The sequence below is a fragment of the Hirundo rustica genome, chromosome Z (assembly GCF_015227805.2).
Source record: "Hirundo rustica isolate bHirRus1 chromosome Z, bHirRus1.pri.v3, whole genome shotgun sequence".
Taxonomy (NCBI): Eukaryota; Metazoa; Chordata; class Aves; order Passeriformes; family Hirundinidae; genus Hirundo; species Hirundo rustica.
In genome coordinates this window covers 71072465-71092895 of record NC_053488.1, presented here as the reverse complement: position 1 = coordinate 71092895, position 20431 = coordinate 71072465, and the positions used below count along the sequence as shown (strand labels likewise).

Sequence of the window (20431 nt, the reverse complement as noted above, 5' to 3'; positions counted from 1 at the left end):
GGAAGCACTTTTGTAGACCTTCCTCCTCACGTGCTCACCACAGAAGAAGGCGGGGCACGGGCCCACAAAGGATGGGACTGATGAAGACATGGAAAGCCAAGCAGCACATCCACTGCATACACGGCATCCTGCCGCTGCGCTGCGGTGCCATTTCCAAGCAGCCTTGCCCATCTGGGGTGCACCTCGGGGAGCTTCCCTGGCCTCATCCGTCAGCCAGAGGGAGCTGCCTGCACTGGGCGTAAAGAAAGAAAGAAAAGAAAGTTGCAACACGCTCTGGGCCAAGCCACAAAGTGCTGGTAGGGAGGAAAGCAGTGGGCCCAAAGGGGCTGGTCCCAGCAAAACTGGAAGTTGTGAGGCACACACCAATTAGGTCAGGTGCTGGACAGGCTACAGGAAGGCAGCCTTAGGCAAAGAGAAAAAGCACCAGCATTCCAAAGCCTGGAAGCTTCATTCCTCTGCCTCTCCCTTTTAAACCACTTTATTCTCTAACTCTCAGAGGAGGTTTAACCCCAGCCTGTAATCAAGCACCACACACAGCCCTTCTCCCTCAATGCCCCACCAGTGGGATGCACTGGGGAGACAGCTGGACGGGTAAAAGCTGGAAAACTCACAGGTGCAGAACAATTCAGTTGCACAGGGAATGCAGAAGTCACACACACAGGCAAAAAAACCCCAAAGAACTCATTCACCATTTCCCACAGGCAGGCAGGCAGGTGTTTTGCACTTCCACACCAGCAGGACCCCCTCACAGTGCCTCACAGTGACTTGGGAAGACCAACGCCATCACTGCAAACGTCCCCTCCTTCCTCCTCCTCCTTCTTGCACGCAGCTTGGAATACTGAGCAGGATGGCACAGGCTCTGGAATATGCCTCTGGCCACTTGGGGTCACCTGTGCTGGCTGTGTCTCCTCCCAGGTTCTCGTGCAGCGTGACCCCAGGGGAGCTCAGTCTGGGCACTTGCCTCAGTCACGCTGAGCGCCGAGCTGAGAGAGGCCACGCAGATCCCAAGTGCACGAGTTTTCCCTCCCTCATGTTGGCCTCAGTTCCCATGGCAGAAGCCGTGTTCCTGCTGGACGCTCACCTGCGCCTGAGCCGGCGGAGAAGCCCGCCTGCCTCCCCATCTGCCCAGGGCAACCCGGAGCAGCCCAGCCTTTCCCAAGAAGTGCCACACAACCACGGCCACCGCAGCCTTCCCAGCAGCGACACCACTGCTCTGCTCCGTTTTGCCTTGCTCTGCTCCTCTACTCACGGCTGCAAGCCTGGATCTCCACAAGAGGTTGCGGCCGGGAGGCAGTGAAGGAAGAAGACCTTTGCCCACTTCCAACCGTGCCACAAACCCCAGCCATGGGTCTTGCCATGCTTAAGAAACAGCTGACTGAGCACTCAGAAGCAACTTTGGAGCTTATTCGCAGGCTGAGAACAAGGGGAGGCTTCCGACACAGTGAAGGTCTTAGGGTATTTATTTTGACTATCAATCTAAAGTACAAACGACAAACTGTGCGTCGAAACTACTACGAACTACAAACTACAACCTACAACCTACAACCTACAAAAAACAACAATGGCCTCTCGCAGGGCTAGTATCTCCTGTCGGCCATAAACTGCTGCGCTGCCACGATCAGAGGCGTCAGGCTGGAGGTCGGCTTGGCTGAGGTTACAAACGGGTGCTGCCCAAAGAGAAAAAGAAGACATTTACTTCTACTTTCCTCGCTGGCTGAAACTTTAGCTTTCTCTGGCTACCAGCAAGATGCAGACATGAAGGCACTGCGTGCACCTCTGTCTCTTCCCTGCGTGAGGCAAAGATGGCTCACAATCCCACAAATCCGCTCATCCAGATGTCTTCAGCTTCAGGAGCTTTGGTCTAGGGGACCTTGAAAGGCCCCTTGCAACCCAGCCCAGGCCAGAATTCCCCTGGGTTTTCCTGGGAAAAGTCCCTAGACCGGAGATTCTTAGGAGCGGGGAAGCCCATCTGACGCCTTGAACTTGAGCAGACGAGGAGCCCCTGGCAGCGGGCAGCAGGCGCACCCTGCAGCCGCTTTGCCTTTTACCTGCAGAAGCTCCTGGGCAGACCAGCGCCTGTCCTCGTCTGTCTCCAGGCAGCAGCGCAGAAAGTCTCGCAACCAAGCGGACTGCTGCCTGGGGTTCTGCAGCTTCGGGGTGCCCCCGGAGCTTATCAGCTGTCGGACCTGGAGAAGAAGCAAATGCCACACTGTACCTGTCTCCTTCGCACCCCCAACTGCTCACACAGACCCACTGGACAAGCTCCGTTCCCCAGTGGCACTTTCCTCCCTGCCAGAGGGTGGGACATGCCTTTCCTACCCCAACCAAAAGAACCCAAACCCTGAGGCAGCCACAGCCAGCCCAATGTGCACAGGCTCTGGCTTTGACCCCTGATCTCGCTGGCTGATGGAACTAGGAGCAACTCCATCAGCAAAAGCACTCTGCTTCTCTGACGCCATCTCTGACTACACCGACACCATCTCCGCAAGGTGATTTGGAGGAGGGACTGTAGAGGAATTTTGAGGCGAGCAAGGCCACAATCTTGTGCTAGGAGGTTTGGACAATCCTTGCTATCGGGGAGCAGCATGAGGCCTTGCTCTATTCCCGTGCTGTTCCCGCACTGCCTGAATTAGCACAAAAGTAGCAAATGTAACAACTTAGAGGTCCTTCTCCGGGACGCCTTCTCGCCCATGCTGGGAGACGTGTTAACCACCTGCTGTCCCTTCTCAGGGATGCTGAAGGCAGAAATGCTGATCGCAAGACAGAACAGAACTGACCATGCAGCCAAAAGACGTGGACCCAATGGACAGTCATTTAGAGTGTCTGAACACGAGTTTTTAAGCAATCAGCTATTGTTTAGCGGTACCTGCTTTAGCCTTGAACTGCTGAAATACAGGCTTTTTAGAACAATAAAGGGAGATCAAACCTAGTCACATTGATGTCCGTTTGATACCGGGCTGCTTTCTGGTGACAAGGGACTTTAGTCTAAGTCTACTCGTGACAAGGATTACTCCATAAACTGCAGCTTGGCATTGCTCACTGCTCCCTCAGGCAGAGCTTCCATCTAGCAAAAGGCATCACAAATGCTTTGTGTTGTTCATGATGGAATGGCAAGGCAATAATCTGGACAAGAAGCACGAGAGACTATGCTGCCTGGAACCTATCGCATTCAGGTGTTGACGAGCCTCCCGGGCAGAAGAATGGGGACAGATTTTGCCGGAGTGACACTAGTATCTGAGGGGAGTTGCAGCTCACCGTGCGGGAGGTTTTCATCAGGTAAGGAGGCGCTCCTTCCACCATCTCCATGCCCACGATGCCAAAGGACCAGATGTCCACTTTGGGGCCGTAGGGCTTGCTGGTGAAAATTTCTGGCGCCATCCAGTAAGTAGTCCCGACAGCTGATCTCCGTTTGCTCCGCTCAGCCGTGAGCTGAGCAGCGAGGCCAAAATCAGCTGAGGGGAAAAAACCACTGTGATCAAGCCAGCGTCAACTGGGAAAACAAACAGAAGGATTGCCCACTGTACCAAGGTCCAAGGCGGCAGTGTGGCATCCAGCTGCAAAAGGGGCCATGCTGGCATTCCTCAGGCCTACAGCCGAGGAACTACAGAACTGGCCGCTTGCCAAAAGCCCCCCCTTTCAGATCGTGGCTTTTAGTGCCCTGAAGCTTTAGACTGTAAGTTGCCTTGCTTGGCAAGGGACGCGCACAACCCAAAGCCACTCCCGAGACCTGCCTCCCAGCCACACCTCCCGGCGCCTTGCGGATGTGCTCTGCGCTTGCAGCAGGGCAGCCTGCACTGCCACAGGCGCCACTCTTGGGGAACTGGCAGTCACCCAAAGGCAGCCCCACACCGCCGCCCCACACGGCTGAGCCTGGGCGGCGACACCCACCCAACTTGACAGATCCGTCCAAGCCCAGGAGAATGTTGTGGCTTTTGATGTCTCGGTGGATCACTTGCTTGGAGTGGAGGAAATCCAGGCCTTGCAGACACTGAGAGAGGAAAAAGAAACACAAGCCTAAGAGCTCCGCGGGGGATTTCATGCCACAAGCGGGCAAGTGGCACGTCTGCAAAACTGGCTTGCTGGGGGATTGATGAGCCATGGCAGGACCCGCTGCTGGCAAGAGCTTGCTGCTCCAGCGTGAGGACAGCAGTGCCTTTCTAAGCCAGCGTGGATTCGCTTCTCAAAGAGAACGGGCAACTGTGCCTCTGGCCAGTGCCCTGCAAACACAGACCAAAGGAGCACTGCTGCAGTGGCTGTGCTCTCTCCAGGCAGACGACGCTGCGGATGCTTTTGCAAGCAGCGCTCTGGGGGCAAGGCTCTCCTTCGGGGCTGAGCTCCGTCAGAGTGGCCTGAGTATCTCTTTGTGTCCGTCACTGCTTTGAGATGCTGCCACCAGCACAAATGCTCTTACGGGGAAGGAATGCAGTACGCACAGGCTGCAGGCAAGGGTTTAGAGAGGCAAACACTAACAAACTCGCTAGAAGAAGGGCAGGCACACCTTGGATGCTCTTGCTACTGCCGGTCATACGAGCAAGGCAGAAAGGAAGCTCAAAAGATGAAATGACTCCTCTCCTTACTCCCCATTGGGAAGGACCATCCTGCCCAAGCCACGGCAAGCGCAAGCGCCATGCCTTTACCTCCCGAGAGACAGCTGCTATCTCTCCTTCTGCCATGCGAGTCTCGCGAATGACATCATGTAAAGAACCTCCGTCCATGTATTCCATCACTAGCCAGAGTTCTTCGTCCACCAGGTAGCTGAAAGCAGGAAAGAAGGGCCTGGAGGTGAATGCACGCGCTTACATGACCTGATGGGTTCTTGTTTCCGTGTGAGTCTCAGAGGAAGACAGGAGGAAGTGAACAGCCACTCACTAGGCTCTAGAGGGCTTGAACTTTGTGCAGCCTCAAAGACCGCTTGGTATCCTCACCAGCGCAAAACACTGGGAACAAGCCAGGGGAAAAACCATCTGCAGAGCTTTGTCAGCATTAAAGACCCATGGGAAAAAAATCAAACCCTAAACCCAAGAAAACAATGTGCAGACAGGGCAGGGACTTTGGGGCTGTTGCCTCAGTAAGATAGGGCCCAGTCAGGCCTTTAAGGAAGCGCTAGGTTTGCCAGCTAGGTATGCCAACTAGGTATGCCAGGAAAGATGCTAGGTGTGCAGCCCCAATGCAATCTCCTGCCAAGAGGCTGTAAATGAGCCCAGAAACAGGAATTAACAGCTCCATCCTCTGCCGGCAACCAAAGGAGTGGTGGAATCTCTGGCTTGCAGGATGAGCATGACCCTTCCCAGCAGAGCCACTCACCTGTCTACGTAGTTCACCAGGTTGCCGTTCTTATGGTGGCGCATGACCTGGATTTCATTCACGCACAGTTCCTTGCTGCTCTCTTGCAGGAGACTGATTTTCTTTATGGCCACCTAAAACCACATGGAAAACCATGAACCATGAAAGAAGTCTGTGGCTCGAGACCACAAGGGGAACATGGAGACAGTGATTTGGGGACGGCAGAGCCGGGCTGGGACACACTGCCTTGCGACTGGACATCAGAGGAACTCCAAGCTGAGCTTGCAAGAGCCTCTTACACCGCTTGCTTGGGTGCCACTCCCAGGACACAGAGCCACAGATCCTCTGCCTCATAAACCTTGGACAAACACCGTCTAGACTCTCCACCTCAAAGCTCTAACCGCGCTCGCTGTGCCCACACTCTTCCTCCGGTGTCTTGTTTTATCATCCCCATTTTCATGCACACACCTCTTGCAAGCAGGAAGCCATTTTGTGCCTGTGGAAATGGAGCAAAGCTGCTGGGAACCCTTTGGCAATTCTAGCGGCTTTGATAATGACTCCAGCAGCTGCCGGCATTCCCCACGGCACAACAACAAAGCAAAGCAAAGCAAAGCAAAGCCATAGACATGAAGGATAGATGAAATGCCTTGATGATGAAACCATCATTAAGGACACCGCCTCAAAAGACAACCCTAGCACTACATCGCTTCAGCAATTCTCATTTGGTTCCACTAAAACCCTTTCCTTCACACCATTGACACTTACAATTACTGCCTGAGGGTAGAAAGAAAGAGGCCACACCTTGCTCCTCTAGCCATACACTCCAGGGGGCTCTGAGCAGGGCTAAGGCCCTTGAGAGACTCCTTGCAGCTGTCTCTCTCTCTCTCTCTCTCTAAGCCCACTTCCCAAGGGCAACACTGCAGGTGGCTAAGGAACTGCCGGCACGATTGCCACGTATTTGCTAACAGGCAGGAAGGAGAAGTCAGGAACCCTGAGCCGCAGCCCCAAAGAGCAGTGCCATGCTCTGAGGCACCAGCTTGGCACTAAGACCCAGCTAGCGTGTCCTCCTCTGAAAGATACCGCTTGGCCTCCTTGCATTCCTTGGGCCAGCTGAGAAGGGCAAAATCTGTCCCCACTGTATTAGGCAGGCCAGCACTGCTCTGCACTTCAGCTGCCTTTGCAGCAAAGCTCTACCAGCGACCCAAAGCTCAGCCGCAGCTCACAGCGCAGGGGAGGGCACTGGAGGGCTGCGGAAGCTGCGCTACGTTGTTTCACACTTACCTCTTCTCCTGTGGCAGTCTCCACTGCCATGCACACGGTGCCGAAACCCCTAGAAACAAAAGAGCAGGGGAGAAGGGAGAAGTCCTTTAGTCCTGGCAAGTGCAAGACGCCGCCGTCCAAGGGGAAAAAGAGCGTCCGGGGGCAAACAGGCAACGGAACTCGACAGACACTGCTCTGGGTCCTTTGTGCCACAGCCAGAGCAGGCAAAGCCTTCCATTGCGCACACAAATGGGGAAGGGCTCCAAACAGATGATCCTTAGACGGCTGCGTTCTGGCTGCAGAGCCTGCGGCAGCTGCTTCTCTTCGGTGCACCAGACACAGGAAAGACTCTGCTTCTCCGGTGCATTCTTGTACTTTTGGCTCCTCACAGAGGAACTGTTGCAAATCAATCCCATTTACAGTCAGCGCAGAGCTGGCTTTCCAAAGGGAAGGGCTTGCTGGGTTCTTTGCAGGAAAGGCCTAAAGGCCACAGCAACCGCGAGGGGTCTGCCATCAGGCAGGTGATGCCTTTTCCTCTAGAGCGCACTGGCACTGGGCATTCCCTAGAGGCTTTGGATTTTGCCACCTCAGCTACACAAGGGAGCCGCTTCCTTCATTTCTGCTTTTGGCTTCTGGACTAGGCGGTGGTCTTCCAGACCACTGCATCTCGTTTTCCACAGAATACTGGAAAGAAATATTACTCAGAGCTATTCGCTGACAGCTCTCGGCTACTAACTTGGCCTTTGAGGCCATGAAGCCTTTCCTCCTTTCATTCCCACTGTATCTGTGTATTCGGCCTTCTTCTGCGACACGCAAAAATGGTTGCCCCTAAGAAAAGCGGCAAACGGGTGCAACGTGCTTGAGGGACGAGAGATGTGCCAGGTGCGGCTCTTTGCTGCAGAGAAGACACTGCCAGCATGCTGGTGTCTTTGCCGCGCCTTCGGAGCACAGCTCTAAGTGCTGACCAGTACTGAGAGACGGCAGCATCTCAAGACAGTTTCTGGACAGCTTTGGAGCTTGCCTGACGTCCCTCTGGGGAGATGTGACACCACCAAAATACACAGCCCCTTGGAAGCGTGGCTGCACTCACCCTTTGCCAATAGTCTCCAGTTCTGTGTATTTAGCCTCGGGATCTCCCTCGCTCACCAGCATCCCTGTAAGAATGCAAAGGGAAGATGCTCGTTTCAAAACAGAGATCCCACCCTGCAGCACATCGGAAAGGCAGCCCCACTCACTGGGCCCTTTCAACTCAGTCGCTCGGGGAACAACACCACCACCGCACCACCACCACCACCACCAAAACAACAGCAGCAAGACAAGCGGCTCTGCACCACAGACGGCCGGCACAAAAGGAAAAGTCTAAACTAAAACCTGAGCACGCGGAAAAAGAGTCAGAGGAGACAGGGATCAGAAAACCGTAACCAAGGGAAGTGACGGTTGTCTATAGACATTAAGGGCAGCAGGAAGAACAAAACCTTTCTGTTCTCGGCAATGAACACTCCGTGACATTCAACAAAAGCTTTAAGCCTTGCGAACAGCCGAGGCGCCTTGGGTTCTGGAATCAATTTTTATCAACAGCCGCCCTTTCCGGAACAGGAAGAACATTGCAGGACTTTGCCTAAAACAATGCCCTTCTGCCTTTCTGGAGCAGCAGCTCGGGTTCTAAGCTACTGGGGTGGGCCTTAGGAATGAGGTCCCTCAGCCTTTCGGACAGGCCAAGTCCGGAAGATGCCCTTGGCCGTGCCCCACAGGAGCTGGGCCCAGATGACTCCCTGAGGCCTACTCCTTCGCTAGGTCACGGCCTCCTGCTCAGCCAGAAACAATCTCTGGTTTGCCTTTTGCCCAGAGGGAAGCTGGGGCCGAGCTGCCCTCAGAGGCCGAGCTGCCCTCAGAGGAAGGAGCCACAGCCCCGTGCACCCTCAGCACCTCGAAGCACAACAACAGGTCCTGTGTGGAGGCCTGAGGAGCCGAGACGCCGCTGAGGAGGAACACGAGGTGCGACAGCTCACGCTGACACACGCACGCACAAGGCACTCGCAAAGGACCTACTCAGCGTGGCCAGGCACTCGTCCTCTGTCCGCTCTCGCAGCTGCTCTCTGCTGCCAGAGGAACTACTCGTGCTCCAGGTGCACGAGCTGCTTGTGCTTGAGTTTCCAGCTTGGGGGCTGCAGGCTTCTTCAGAGCCTGCAGCTGCAGCTCGTGCAGGTGCCAGGACAGAGGAGGTGGAGCTCTGGGACAAGAAAGGGATTTGGGTCACAGCTGTGCCTGGCGGAGATGCCCCTCCAATCCCATTGCAAAGGCAAGCCCCTAGGAAGATGCTGTCGGCCACATGCAGGCCCACATCTTCACCTCTCGGCTTTTGCTGCCCGCTCCTCCAACTCAAGGCGCAAAATCCAACGGCTGCTTTTACATGATGGAAAAACTGGCAGCACCAGAGACGCTGCTAACCAAAGCCGGCACTTACTGATGTCGGCCGCTCAGGCTCTGGGCTGACAGCAGGAGCAGATTCATTGGCACCTTCCTCCTCTTCAGCCTCTTCCTCACCTACAGAGGCAGCTGGAGCAGGCGCTGGCACTGCCCTTCTGCTCTGTGGACAGACAGCAGCATGAGGGACAGCAAAGGACCCGTGGTTCAGAACATTACCTATATGCAGCTACAGGCCCCGTTGCATCTCAGCTGCTCCTTTGGCTGCTGACGGCTGCTCTGGGCAGAGGGCCAGGTCTCTCGGGGGGACAGGGTCTGCTCCACAGCCTGCAAGGCTGTGAAGTGCACCTTTGCACTGCTCTCTTCACTGGGCACGGGGAGCCTGCACTGCCGCTGGGCACAAAGGCCTTCACTTGGACCCCGGGGGCACCCAAAGACTTCCTAATGCTACCCCTTGTCTCTTGCCAAGACAAATTCGCGGCCCCTGTCAGAAGAGTGGCCAACTGAGGCCTAAACTTCCAGGTTCCACTCTGCTTTTCCAGGCCTCACTGGCTGGCAGAAGCGCTCTGGAAGAGCGTTTTCAGCCAGGCACGGGAGGTGCTGTCTGATTGGGAACTTGCAGCTCTGCTTTGCTCCAGCCATAGGGCTCGCCAGAGCGGCCGCTTACTGATGCTGGATGCTGGGGCCCGGCCGTGGCAGCAGGTGCAGCTTGGTGGGCAACTTCCTCCCCTTTGGCCTCTTCTTCAGGAAGACACGCAGCCAGAGAAGGCCCTGAGGTTGCTTTGGAGCTCTGCAGACAGACGGCAACGTGAGCAACGGGCAACCTTCTTTACATTCAGCTCTAGACCCAGATGCACTAAGGAGAAATCATCTGGAGAGAAATGGGATTCTACGCTCTTCAAACTCAAGTAACGTGGGCCTCGATTAGATGGGACTCAAATGGAACTTTGGGAGAAAACAGCCAGGCATCCTTCTCCTGCTGCCACCACTGCTGCTGCCGCCTGCTGCTGCCAGGAGCCCGGACTGCGCTTTCATTCATCCAAGCAGGCTGGCAGCGGGCTGCAGCAGGCCCAGCTCACAGCTTGCTCCACTACTGTCAAACTCTGCTAACGCGGTCAAAAGCTCCTCTCCCACTCACCCAAGGAGCGGATTCTCTCCAGGCACGGGCGATGTGACCTGCAGCACACAAGGGAAAAAGAACCGGATGCTGTAAGAAAACTGCCCGCGCTGGGCAAGCTCCCCGAGACGTCAACCCAAAGACAGAGCGTTCTGCTTTCCCTACTCCCCTCCAGCAGCAACCCCTTGTGCCACCCAGCTAGCAAGACAGCAGCACAGACTACTGCCTTGTGTCCACCTTACGTCCTCTTTGGCCGCTCCACCCACAGAAACTGGAGACCAAGAAAGTCCACGTGGTTCTGTGACAGTCATTGCTTTTGCCCCAGCCCAGCCAGCAGGAGCTACAGCTCCTCTCTTTCCCGACCTTCAGTTTTCTGCAGAGATTGCACGCAGCCATTGCCAGGAGCTTGCTGAAAACCTTTCCCCAGAAAAGCTTCACCCAAGTCCCCCTTAGGCATGGTGGCAGTTCTCTTGTGACACAGCACGGGACACACCTCCTGGCTTCGGGAGCATACAAGAACTCTTTTGCAACCTCTGTTTCAGAGGTCTTTTCCAAGCTGATTCTGTGATTTCATCACGGACCGGGTGCCTCTTTTAGCACACGCAAAGCCTCAAGTTCCCCACTCCCGTCCTGGGAGGAGAGAATGCAGACAAGAGGATGCTTCTCCTCAGTCCTGGAGAGCAGCGCACAATTTTTACAAGGACTCCTGCCAAGCTCTCCCAGTCTTCCCATCTTGGAAGCTGTCTTGCTTGAGCCAGCAAAGCGAGCAGATTCCAGACGCCCCTGCCACAGGCCATGCCGTGGTGGGAGCCCAACCCCTGCAGGCCACATTACAAATGCTGCCCACGCCCCGCTGCCTAGAGACACCCCTTTCTTAGCTGGAGCTGGTGACAGCAGCTGGACCCAACTAAAGGCCTCTTTGGGGCATTTTGGTTTCCATCGGCTGCACCGAACAAAAATGTCTACTTACGTGCCAGGTGGGTGAAAAAGTAGCCAGAGTAAGCCACGGAAAAAGCCGTGCAAACTGCAGCACACACTCCCTCCATGGCTTGAGCAGCGCTGCTCGATCTGCACCAGACAACACCTGTGGGAGAAAAAGCTCTCGCAGTCCTGTGCAGGGTGCAGCCTGCTGGCAGAGACCTCGCTGATCAGCAGCTTCTGCCTGCGGTGAGCACGCCAAAGAGCTGCTGTGCACACTGAGGCCTTCTGTGCCTCGGCACGGCAACTTTGCCTTGACAGCGCTGTGATGCGGCCGCTGACATCACAATAGCGGCCGCTGACATCAGAGTAGCGGCCGCTGACATCAGAGTAGCGGCCGCTCGAGGCTGCTTTGTGAATTCACGCGTAGAACCAGACTTTCTCTACAGCTAAGGCCAAAAAACCCCTGCAAAGTTCTCCGCTGCTAAAAAGCAAGACAAAAAGCCCTCCTAGTCAGTAACCTATTTGCTCAAGGCATCTAAGAGTAGCTCCAAGAACACAGCAAGCCCCTAGTGCCCGCACTGAGAAGCTGAACACTGAGAAGGAACCAGGATGGGAGGAACCACATTAGTGACCTTTGGCCACCAATGCTTCTCAGCAATTTTCATGAGCTGGACCTTCCTTAGTTCTAGGATGCTGCAAAAATGAGAAGCTCTAAAATTTGTATTCAGATATCTCTCCTTGCTAGAGAATGAAGTTGTGAATCTTTCAAACTATTTTTTCAAATCATTTTACCTCATAGTCATTGGTGTGATTTTAGGAGGGAGATGCCATGATGGAATGCAAGGGTCTGGCTCGCTCTAGTAGAGATTCCTTGGGACCACAGCACCAGCATTCCCACCCCTCCCACCCCATTTTTTCCTTCCACAGTCTTTTTTAGGACATGTGTCTGAGAATGAATTGCTCAGAAGTGACAGCTCTGACACACACCATCACAGCCAGGGTGGCATGTGGGACTTTTTCTCTGCTCTGCGGATTGATGGAATGCCAGTTCCAAAGAGCTCTGCAGTGAGAGAGGACACCCATTGCCATTGCTCCCATTATTATCCCAGAGAGGGAGCAGAAAAGTGCCTTTGCAGGTCCAGAGCTGCTCTATGCTGCCCCAGCAGTCCCCATCTATTATCAGAACAACCCTGTCAGCCCCCACCATTTTGTCTTTGGTCCGGGGTTCCCATGACACATTTCACCCTCGTTGGTTAAGCCATTAACTCTTTTATACAGTTTTCCTTTTATTGTTGTGTACTGCATTTTTGGGTTTTTTTTTTGTTGTTGTTGTTTTGGGTTTTTTTTTACAACATTCTAATTCTAACATTTTTCACCTCTCATAGATTGTTTTTTTCATTGTCTCCCTCCATTGTCATGAGGAAGGGGAGAGAGGAGAGGCTTTACAGAGAGTACCTCAGGAAGAGGACATATAAAGGAGGGAACGTCTTAGAAAGAAAAAAACAACCCTCTTGCTGCCTCTTTGGAAGGCAAGTTTCTTAAAAGTAAAATAAAAAATAAAAGTGCAAGTTTCTTAATATCCAGCCACCATTCTTTGGAGTCTTAACAACCAAGAGGCACAGGAATGTGGAAACCTTGTTGTGAGAGGCTAGAGAAGATTGCTGGCTCAAAACATTTCAGGTGGTTGTATTTCAGGGGGAAGGGGCAGATCAAGCCTTGCTCTGCGTGAGGTGATGTCCTGCACCACACACCCCACACTCCCAGGCCTGTATCCCAGCCCAGCAGTGGCCGCTGATCCCTGACACGCCAGAGACAAAGCTCCACACCTGTGTCTGGAGACCCTAACCCAGCTCCTACATGGCCAGGTGAGTGGGAGCTCCATGTGAGGGAAGGGCCCAGGAAAGCCAAAAGGCATTTAAATCAAGATATGTAGCAACCACATGTCTTGACCCTCCTCTAGAATTTCTATCAGCTGAATAGTACTGGAACCAGGAGTGGTAGCTATGTTGGTTAGTTTCTATATCTTTTCTGTCATTCTCTTTATTCTTGCAATTCCTTCCTCTCAGATTTTTGAGTAAATTAAATTCTAAAAGGCTTGGAGTTTGTTAAGTTGCATGGGCTAAGTTAATGCTTCATGGAAGGTTTTATGTTGATCGAATGCTGCTCTAATTTTTTTTTTTCCAAAGTTCTCTCATATTCAGAAGTTGCCAGTGAAGGTTTTTTTGTTATTTCAACCTCTTGAGAATATCTTATCAATATTTCTCCCACATGTCTAACTCAGAGTACATGAACAAGTTTAAGTGTTTAACATTTTTAAGGTGTCTCATTGGGTGATGTTTTTAGGGCCTTACATTTTAATTGGCGTGGCGAGCAGGGTACTCTTGAGGAGACACAGGTATTTTACACAGCAGTAACTGCTTGTCGGGTAATGAAGAAGAAATAATTTTTCAGTCAAAACTGCTATTTTCTGGCAGAAAAGTAATGAAATCCCACACAGAAACTGATCTGAACTGCTGTCCGCTGACACACTCACTAAAAGCTTATATATAAATCTTGTCCAGCCCCAAAGAGATATGGGGACTGAGAAAACTAGCATCATCTGCAGTTACTTGGGGAGAAAACATGAACTTTGATAAAAGAAAATTTAAAAACCCTAGTAAAAGACAAGGCCTGGTGTCCATATTCATGGAGGTTTGGAGCAGCTAGAGGAGCTGAATCAGTTGCAAATTGCCTCAGAGGCTGAAACAACAGCCAGCCTCAGGCCGGAGCAAGAATTGAATGCCAGGAGAAAAATAGCCCCAAAACCTGAGAAACCAGTTAAGCATGCTTGTCAAAAGCCAAAGAGCTTTAGCGCTACAATTTAACACTGCTGGGGAAGGCCTGGGTTTTCCAGACTTGAGGAAAAGGCAGGCCTGTCTCTCGGACTGCAACGTCACCCTCACAGACCTTGGGAGGGGTTTAATGCGTCAAAGCAACACCCCTCTCCCTAAACTCCGCCGGCCCCTAAAAATATGGAGGTGGGACGCCCAGAACATGATGTCACCTTCCTCCACTGCCTGGGGGAGATGTTTGACTCAGCAAAGCCAATCTTCTTCCCTCCTTCTCATCCCAGGCCCTGCCCACTGATAAAAAAGAAATTCGCTTATCAGGAGGCAGAGTCCATGATAGTGATACCTCACTCTACACTCTACTCACCTACATGAGAAAATTAGCAATAATCCTAAAGAAAGTGAAATGGAAAATGTTTTGAGAATTTCACTAATGGGGGAAATGAAATAAATCTTTTTGAGAAGGAAGCTCATGGTGAAAATTCACGGTCTTTTGCCCAGGGAACAACCTGTTGTGTGAAAAGTTTGGACACCTTGGAGGGAGGAGAACCCATACCTATCCCCACTCCAAAATGTGCTAAAATTACTTGGGAGAGTATGGGAGGCAACTGACCTCCAAGCAATGCAAGAGAAATAGCTGATGTCCCATTGACCTTCTTGTGTTATTGTTACTTATTTCAAAATTGAAGGATCGAGACTGAGGAAACAAAATCTCGGCACCACCTCCAAAAAATTAATTGGGAGAGGGTGGTGAATTCAAATACCCTAAGAGGCTCTCTGGAAACAAAATGGGAAATAAATGGAGATTCAGTTTCTCTGTATTCTTAATGAAGCTTTGCAAATTGCTCCGGCAGTCCCTCTTTCTGGCAGTGGTGGGTTTAGAGCCTTGTCTGCCCCCAGAGGCTGGAGGCCAAAATGCTACCTCTCTAGAATCTGTAACCTTTTGGAGAAAATGCTTTTATCATCATGCACGTTTGTTGTTTTGGTCTCACTAATAACCCTGAATGTTCAATATCCTCACCAGTGAGGAGACTGGGTGTATGTCCAGACCTGGAATAAAAAGCCACTTAACCAAAAGGGGAAAGGACTTTTGATTCCCATGGCTGTGAGATCTACAGCTGAAGGCTCCTAAATTATGCAATTAAAGTCAGCTCTGGGCACATGGAATTGTATTGGACAGTACAGTAAACATAACTCTGCTGCAGATAAAGCTGCAATGGAACAAGAAACTCTAAAATGAAAAACATTATATGGTTTACCTTTCTGCTTATTTCCAGAGCAATGTCCCCAGTATGGCAGCATGGCTGTTTGTTCCAGAATTAGTCAACTATCCTAGCAGGACCTTGTACCTAATGACCGTAATAGCAACTACAGCTTTGAGTGCCAGAGGGGTAAGAGAATAAGAAAAAAAAAAAAAAGAGAGCCATGTCCTCTCCCCTAAGGACCACTGTAATATCACACACATAGAACAAATACTACCTGATCCTTGGCAAAGAAATTTTGGTTTATGTACTTCAATCCAAATTTGGAAAATAAAATGTAACAGAAAGTGTAGATCTGACAAAAAATCCATGTTATGTAAAAGTGAAAAAGTCTCACAAGGATGGTTGGCTACTTTAACTTAAGTTTGCCTACATGGTGCTAAGAATCCTTAACAGTATTATTAAAGTACTGGATAATTTAAATAAGACAACTTTTGCTAAATAAGTTTTATTAATGATTGTTGTTTTATTGATGTCTTCTAAATATCTTTTTACAGACTTTAATTGTTGGTTTGCTTAAAGGATCACCAAAACTTTCTGTGGCAGGGAACACAAAAGAATACCAAGTGGATAATTCCTCCTTATGAAGTAGGTCCAAGTGGGACTGGGTTTTCTCCTTCTAAATGTATTTCACTTCAAAGATGGAGTGGTTACAGGACTAAAGAATTGCTGTTCTTCACTGCATTGAGTGTCTCCATGTTTTTATCTTGCTAGGTTTTAAGATATTTATGTTCATATGTCTTATATAAGTCTGTTGCAAGCAATATCTTAAAATTTTTGTATTTTCTCTCTGGTTGCTACAGTGGGTGGAGAAGATTCCCCCCTAAATTTACTTAGGTAAATTTTTATACCTCTTTCCCTCTCCTCAGAGCAAAGCATAAAACTACTACGCCAAGGCAAGTACATGTCGTAATAGTAGATGATGTTTAGAGAATGATTGTGCAGAAGAAGGGCATGTAGAACTGCTGGCTCCTGGAAGCGGGGAGAAAAGGAGCTGACAGGAGCAGAGGTGGCAGCTGGAAAGTTGCCTCCGGCTGTAGACAAAGATGGCGTAAGTGGTTAAGCTGACAAAATACAAGAAGAAAGAATTTGGGTTTGAGAACCACTGAAAGGTTAGGAAAGTTGGAAGGGTATTTGGTGTGAACCCAGGACCTTGACTGAAATTATACACTTCATCCAATTACTCTCCCCGCCGCCCCCCACTTTTTGCTACTTTTAACTTCTGTCCATAGTTGAGGTATTTCTTTGTGAGACCTGACGACTGCCAATGGCAAAAGGAAAGAGCCTGCTCTCTCACTGGGGGCGGATATCACAGCTTTATTTTGGAGTCCTTTCCCTGTGGACCCCAGTGCCAGAGAGCGCGAGCCCCCTTGTCCGGGGGCTTTTTCCCTGGGGGGAGGGGCCCAGAGGCAGGGACAACCCAATCAGGAACAAGGTGGGAGTGGAACAGAGCTGGGTTACATTCCAGTGTGGGAGATGGGCGCTGCTGAGCAGGGACAAACCACGTGATACAGTTAAAGGGGAATAAAGAAAAAACATTACAAATCCGATGAAACACAATATAAACTAAATTAATGCATTACAACACATAGTCTTCTCATCACAGTCTTCTCATTCATTTGATGTTTCTACCTCTTCCTTGGACTTTCCCCTCCCTGATTGTCAGCTAAGCTACTTACAGATGGCTTAAGGTCCTTTTTTTTACGCATCTGGTACCTGACATGCCAACATTACAAAAATTCTCATTATTTTGCCCCTAACTGCCTTCTCTTTGGGGCACTGTCACAGCTGGCAAAGCTTCAATCTTTCACATGCATTTTCCAGGCAGTAGGTGGGTAAGGGCTGACAAAGTGATTTCCTAAGGCCTACAGAGCAATGCACTGCAAGCCAGACTTGTTCTCTTTCAGGCAAAGCTTCTTTGAAAGGACTTCAGAATTCCAGTCATGGAAATGAAGAATTGTTGACAGAGCACTAGACTCTGAAAGGGGATAGGAAGCTCAGCTTGCAAAATGAGACCAAAAACCTTTCTCCCCACCAGAATTTTAGCATCACAATAGCAGGGCTCCATGCTGGCCATCTGTCCCCAGGATATGCCCTATTTGCACACTCCTCCTGCTGGCAATGGGCTTGCTTTGGCTGTCACGTGGGGCAGAGAAGGGAACAGGCACCCAGAGTGTGAACATTTCACCATGTTTCAGAAAATGACAGCAGAACAACCTTTCTCAGTAAAGTCATCTGAAATTACTTAATAGTAGTAATAGTCGGGATTGCCTCAGGGGTGGGGGTCAAAGATATAACAAAACTCAAGAGGTTCCAACCTCCTCAGAATACTGAAAAAATTAAGCAAGGTTTCTACTGGTGCTGGATGGTGCATTGGGGGATGGTGTTGGCAGCTTTGGGTGTCCATTCCAAAGCCATCACCTGTTTTCCCTCGGCCCTGACAGCTCCAGGCAGCCTTTTTGACAGTGTTGTCCCACAGGGCACAAAATCAATCATAGGCCTTTGCTTAGCTTGTTTTCAAAAAGGGAGTGATGTCAAGTTTGTTGTAGAAGTTTTCTCTGGGAAACACAAAATGTATTTTGCATCCAGTTTGAAAACATAGTTGGCCATTGCTTGAAAAACTCCCCAGAGAGGTGTGTGGCACTTCACTGAATTCTCCTACTGAGAGAAATAAAACTCTTAAGGTGCAATGTTGTTTGTATCATCTGTTCTATGTATTAATGTTACTTGTTCTCTGTACTCCAAACCCCAGTTCTTTTACCAAATGTTGTACTTCCCCAGTTTCTTCCCAGTTCTCGAGGCCCCAAGCCCCCTTACCTTGTCCCGAGTTAAGCCCTGCTGCTCCCCTGATGGTCTAGGCCACCAGCGCCTCGTCTGCCGCTCTCCATCTGTCCATCATAACATCGACGCTGCCTGCTTTTCATCAGCTCCCCCCTGCCTGCCTGTCAAATCGGAGGCCCCACCCACTCCTCGTCTGCTCCTGGCCCAACACCGCCCATTATGGAAATCAGGCAACTCCCAAGATGCTTTGCTCAGACGGAAGTGTTGTGGACACCAACAGCCCCTAAGAACAACGAGCCAACATGAATTTCGGGAGAATGAAAGGCAGCACCAGGTGAGGAAAGAGCCCAGGCATCTATCAACTGCATTCAGCTGTTTTCCAGATTCTCACAGTAACTTAAGAGGTCCTCGCTGAGAGACACCCCCTAGACCTGAGGAGCCTGGAACGAGACCTAGGGGACTCCCGCGAGGCAAGGCTCCCGACTCTGCGGCGCATGCGGCTAAGTCATCGTGGACCTCCTCCTCAGTGGTGCCCATTGGGAGCAGCGGTGGCGTAGGCATTCCTGAGCCTTCCCTCCAAAAAGACCTGAAATAAAGGCATTAAAGGAGTTAAACTGATCTCCTGCCCATTCATTCATAACACTACCACAGTGCAAAGTTTCATTTAAAAAATTTAAAGAAGCTTTTTATTTTAAATGTATTAATTAGATGTCTAAGTACTTGCAAGCGTACTCTTCTGCTATCAGGGTCACCCATCAGCTGGAAAATATATCTAAAGAATCACCTGAAGGGAACGCCATACATTTTAAAGCAGTTTTGTTAGTTTGTTTGCTCATGTGGAGCCAGAAGAAATGAGCAACCTGAAGAGGAATTAGACTTCATTTAATCAGGGTTGGGATAAAAGATCTATGTGTTACTGTAAAAATGAGTGTAACTAAGGTTGGTATCACTGGGTTTTGGAGCGGGCTTGGGTATCAGTCAGGACCAACACAGAAGGTGGCCTACAACATATTGTGTTGGTGCAGGTGCCCCATCCCAATGAGCTGGACATCCCATTGTGATGTCATACTTACTGTCACCTGACAGTGAACTGTGATGTCTCTAGGCGACCTCACATCCCTTGGAGCTTTCATTCAGGCCCAGAGAAAACCTGACTCAGGCTGGCTCAGGTCTGATTTCCTGCCATGTGTGTCCTCGAGATCTGGAGGATTGAGCACAGGAACAGCAGGGGACCAAGATTTCTCCATTTTGTTGCAGTGTGTGAGATTCTTTGGTAGTGTGAGTGATGGGGAGCAGCTTCTCAGGACTCCCTGAATTGCCATGGAGAACAGACAGAGCCATGGGGACAGAGAGGAGCTGCCCCATTTGCCATGATGAGCAAGAGGGTGTCGCTTATGTGATACCCTGTGGCCATGAGTTCTGCATGGGCTGCATCCTGCGTTGGGCAGAGAAGAAACCAGAGTGCCCACTCTGTAGAAGATTGATACAGTCTGTCAGGTTTTCTCTGCAGGAACAAAAATACCTAGAGTGTGTCATCACACCCCAGGGAGAATCACCAGGGACAAGCAGACAGGCAGAAGGAGCCCTTGGCCTCCTGGACAGAAACAGCTGCCAGCGCCCTAGAACTGTTCCTGTGCAAGGAACACCCTCCCCAACGGAGCAGGGGCCTGCAAGGACAGAGGCCCTGGGTAGCCTGCTGCCCAACGTCTGGGCAGAACTTTTCCAAAAAGAAGAGCATGTCCTTGACCCCATGCTGCCCTGGCTGCGCCAGAAGCTGGAGGCAATATATGGGTCCCAGTGGTGGCTGGCAGTGAGAGCAGAGAACAGCATCTTGTATGCCCTGTGCCTCTGCGGTCCAGATGGGGAGGTCATGGTCCCGATGCTGCAGCCTCTCCTGGAGGAATATACAGAACAGCTGGTTGATGGCATTGTCAATTTCATTGTGGGCCAATGCAGTGAGGAGGCCCAGAGGCTGCTGCACTCCCATGCTGCTGGGAAGGAGGCCAGTTCTCACTCCACCAGCTTCACCAGCTCCCAGGGACAGACTTCCACCTGGCATCCAACCCCTGCCAGCAGCCCTGTAGGCCCTGACATGGTGGACCCACCCAGCACATCAGAAGTTGCCCTCTGTGCCCTCCGCATCCTCCAGCCATCTGTGCTGATCGGTACAGAGCGGGTGCGGCCCCAGGAAGAGTGGGGGGAAGTGGTGGTAGCAAATTCCTCTGCTCAGGTCAGCAGCCACAATCCTGCTGTGCCTTATCAGGGCTGGGAACACTCACACAGGGGACCCCAGAACCCCACAGAAAAGACAGCCCCCAGCCCTCAGGAATCTTCATGGGGTACAGAAAGGCCCACAGAGAGAGAGTGGAGCTGCCCCATCTGCCATGATGCTCATGACGATGCTGCTTATGCGATGCCCTGTGGCCACCAGTTCTGCCTGGGATGCATCATGCATTGGACAGACAGGAAACCAGCATGCCCAGTCTGCAGCAGAACAATTTTGATTGTCAAATTTTCTGTGCGTGAAGAAGATGACTATCTACAGTGTCTTGTCA

General features: G+C 51.2%; 1 protein-coding gene across 1 annotated transcript; it reads right to left on the bottom strand.

Annotated features, from left to right (window-relative positions):
• Positions 1–1577: 1577 nt before the first annotated feature.
• On the bottom strand, positions 1578–11130 carry LOC120765826 (serine/threonine-protein kinase PAK 3-like). The gene is made up of 13 exons (XM_040091019.1): positions 11055–11130; positions 10106–10143; positions 9635–9757; positions 9008–9130; positions 8593–8773; positions 7634–7697; positions 6565–6613; positions 5305–5417; positions 4638–4755; positions 3889–3988; positions 3256–3452; positions 2049–2186; positions 1578–1667 (listed from the first exon to the last, which is right to left on the bottom strand). The coding sequence occupies exons 1-13, from the start codon at positions 11128–11130 to the stop codon at positions 1578–1580; spliced, it is 1410 nt and encodes a 469-aa protein (XP_039946953.1).
• Between the last annotated feature and the right edge of the window lie 9301 nt (positions 11131–20431).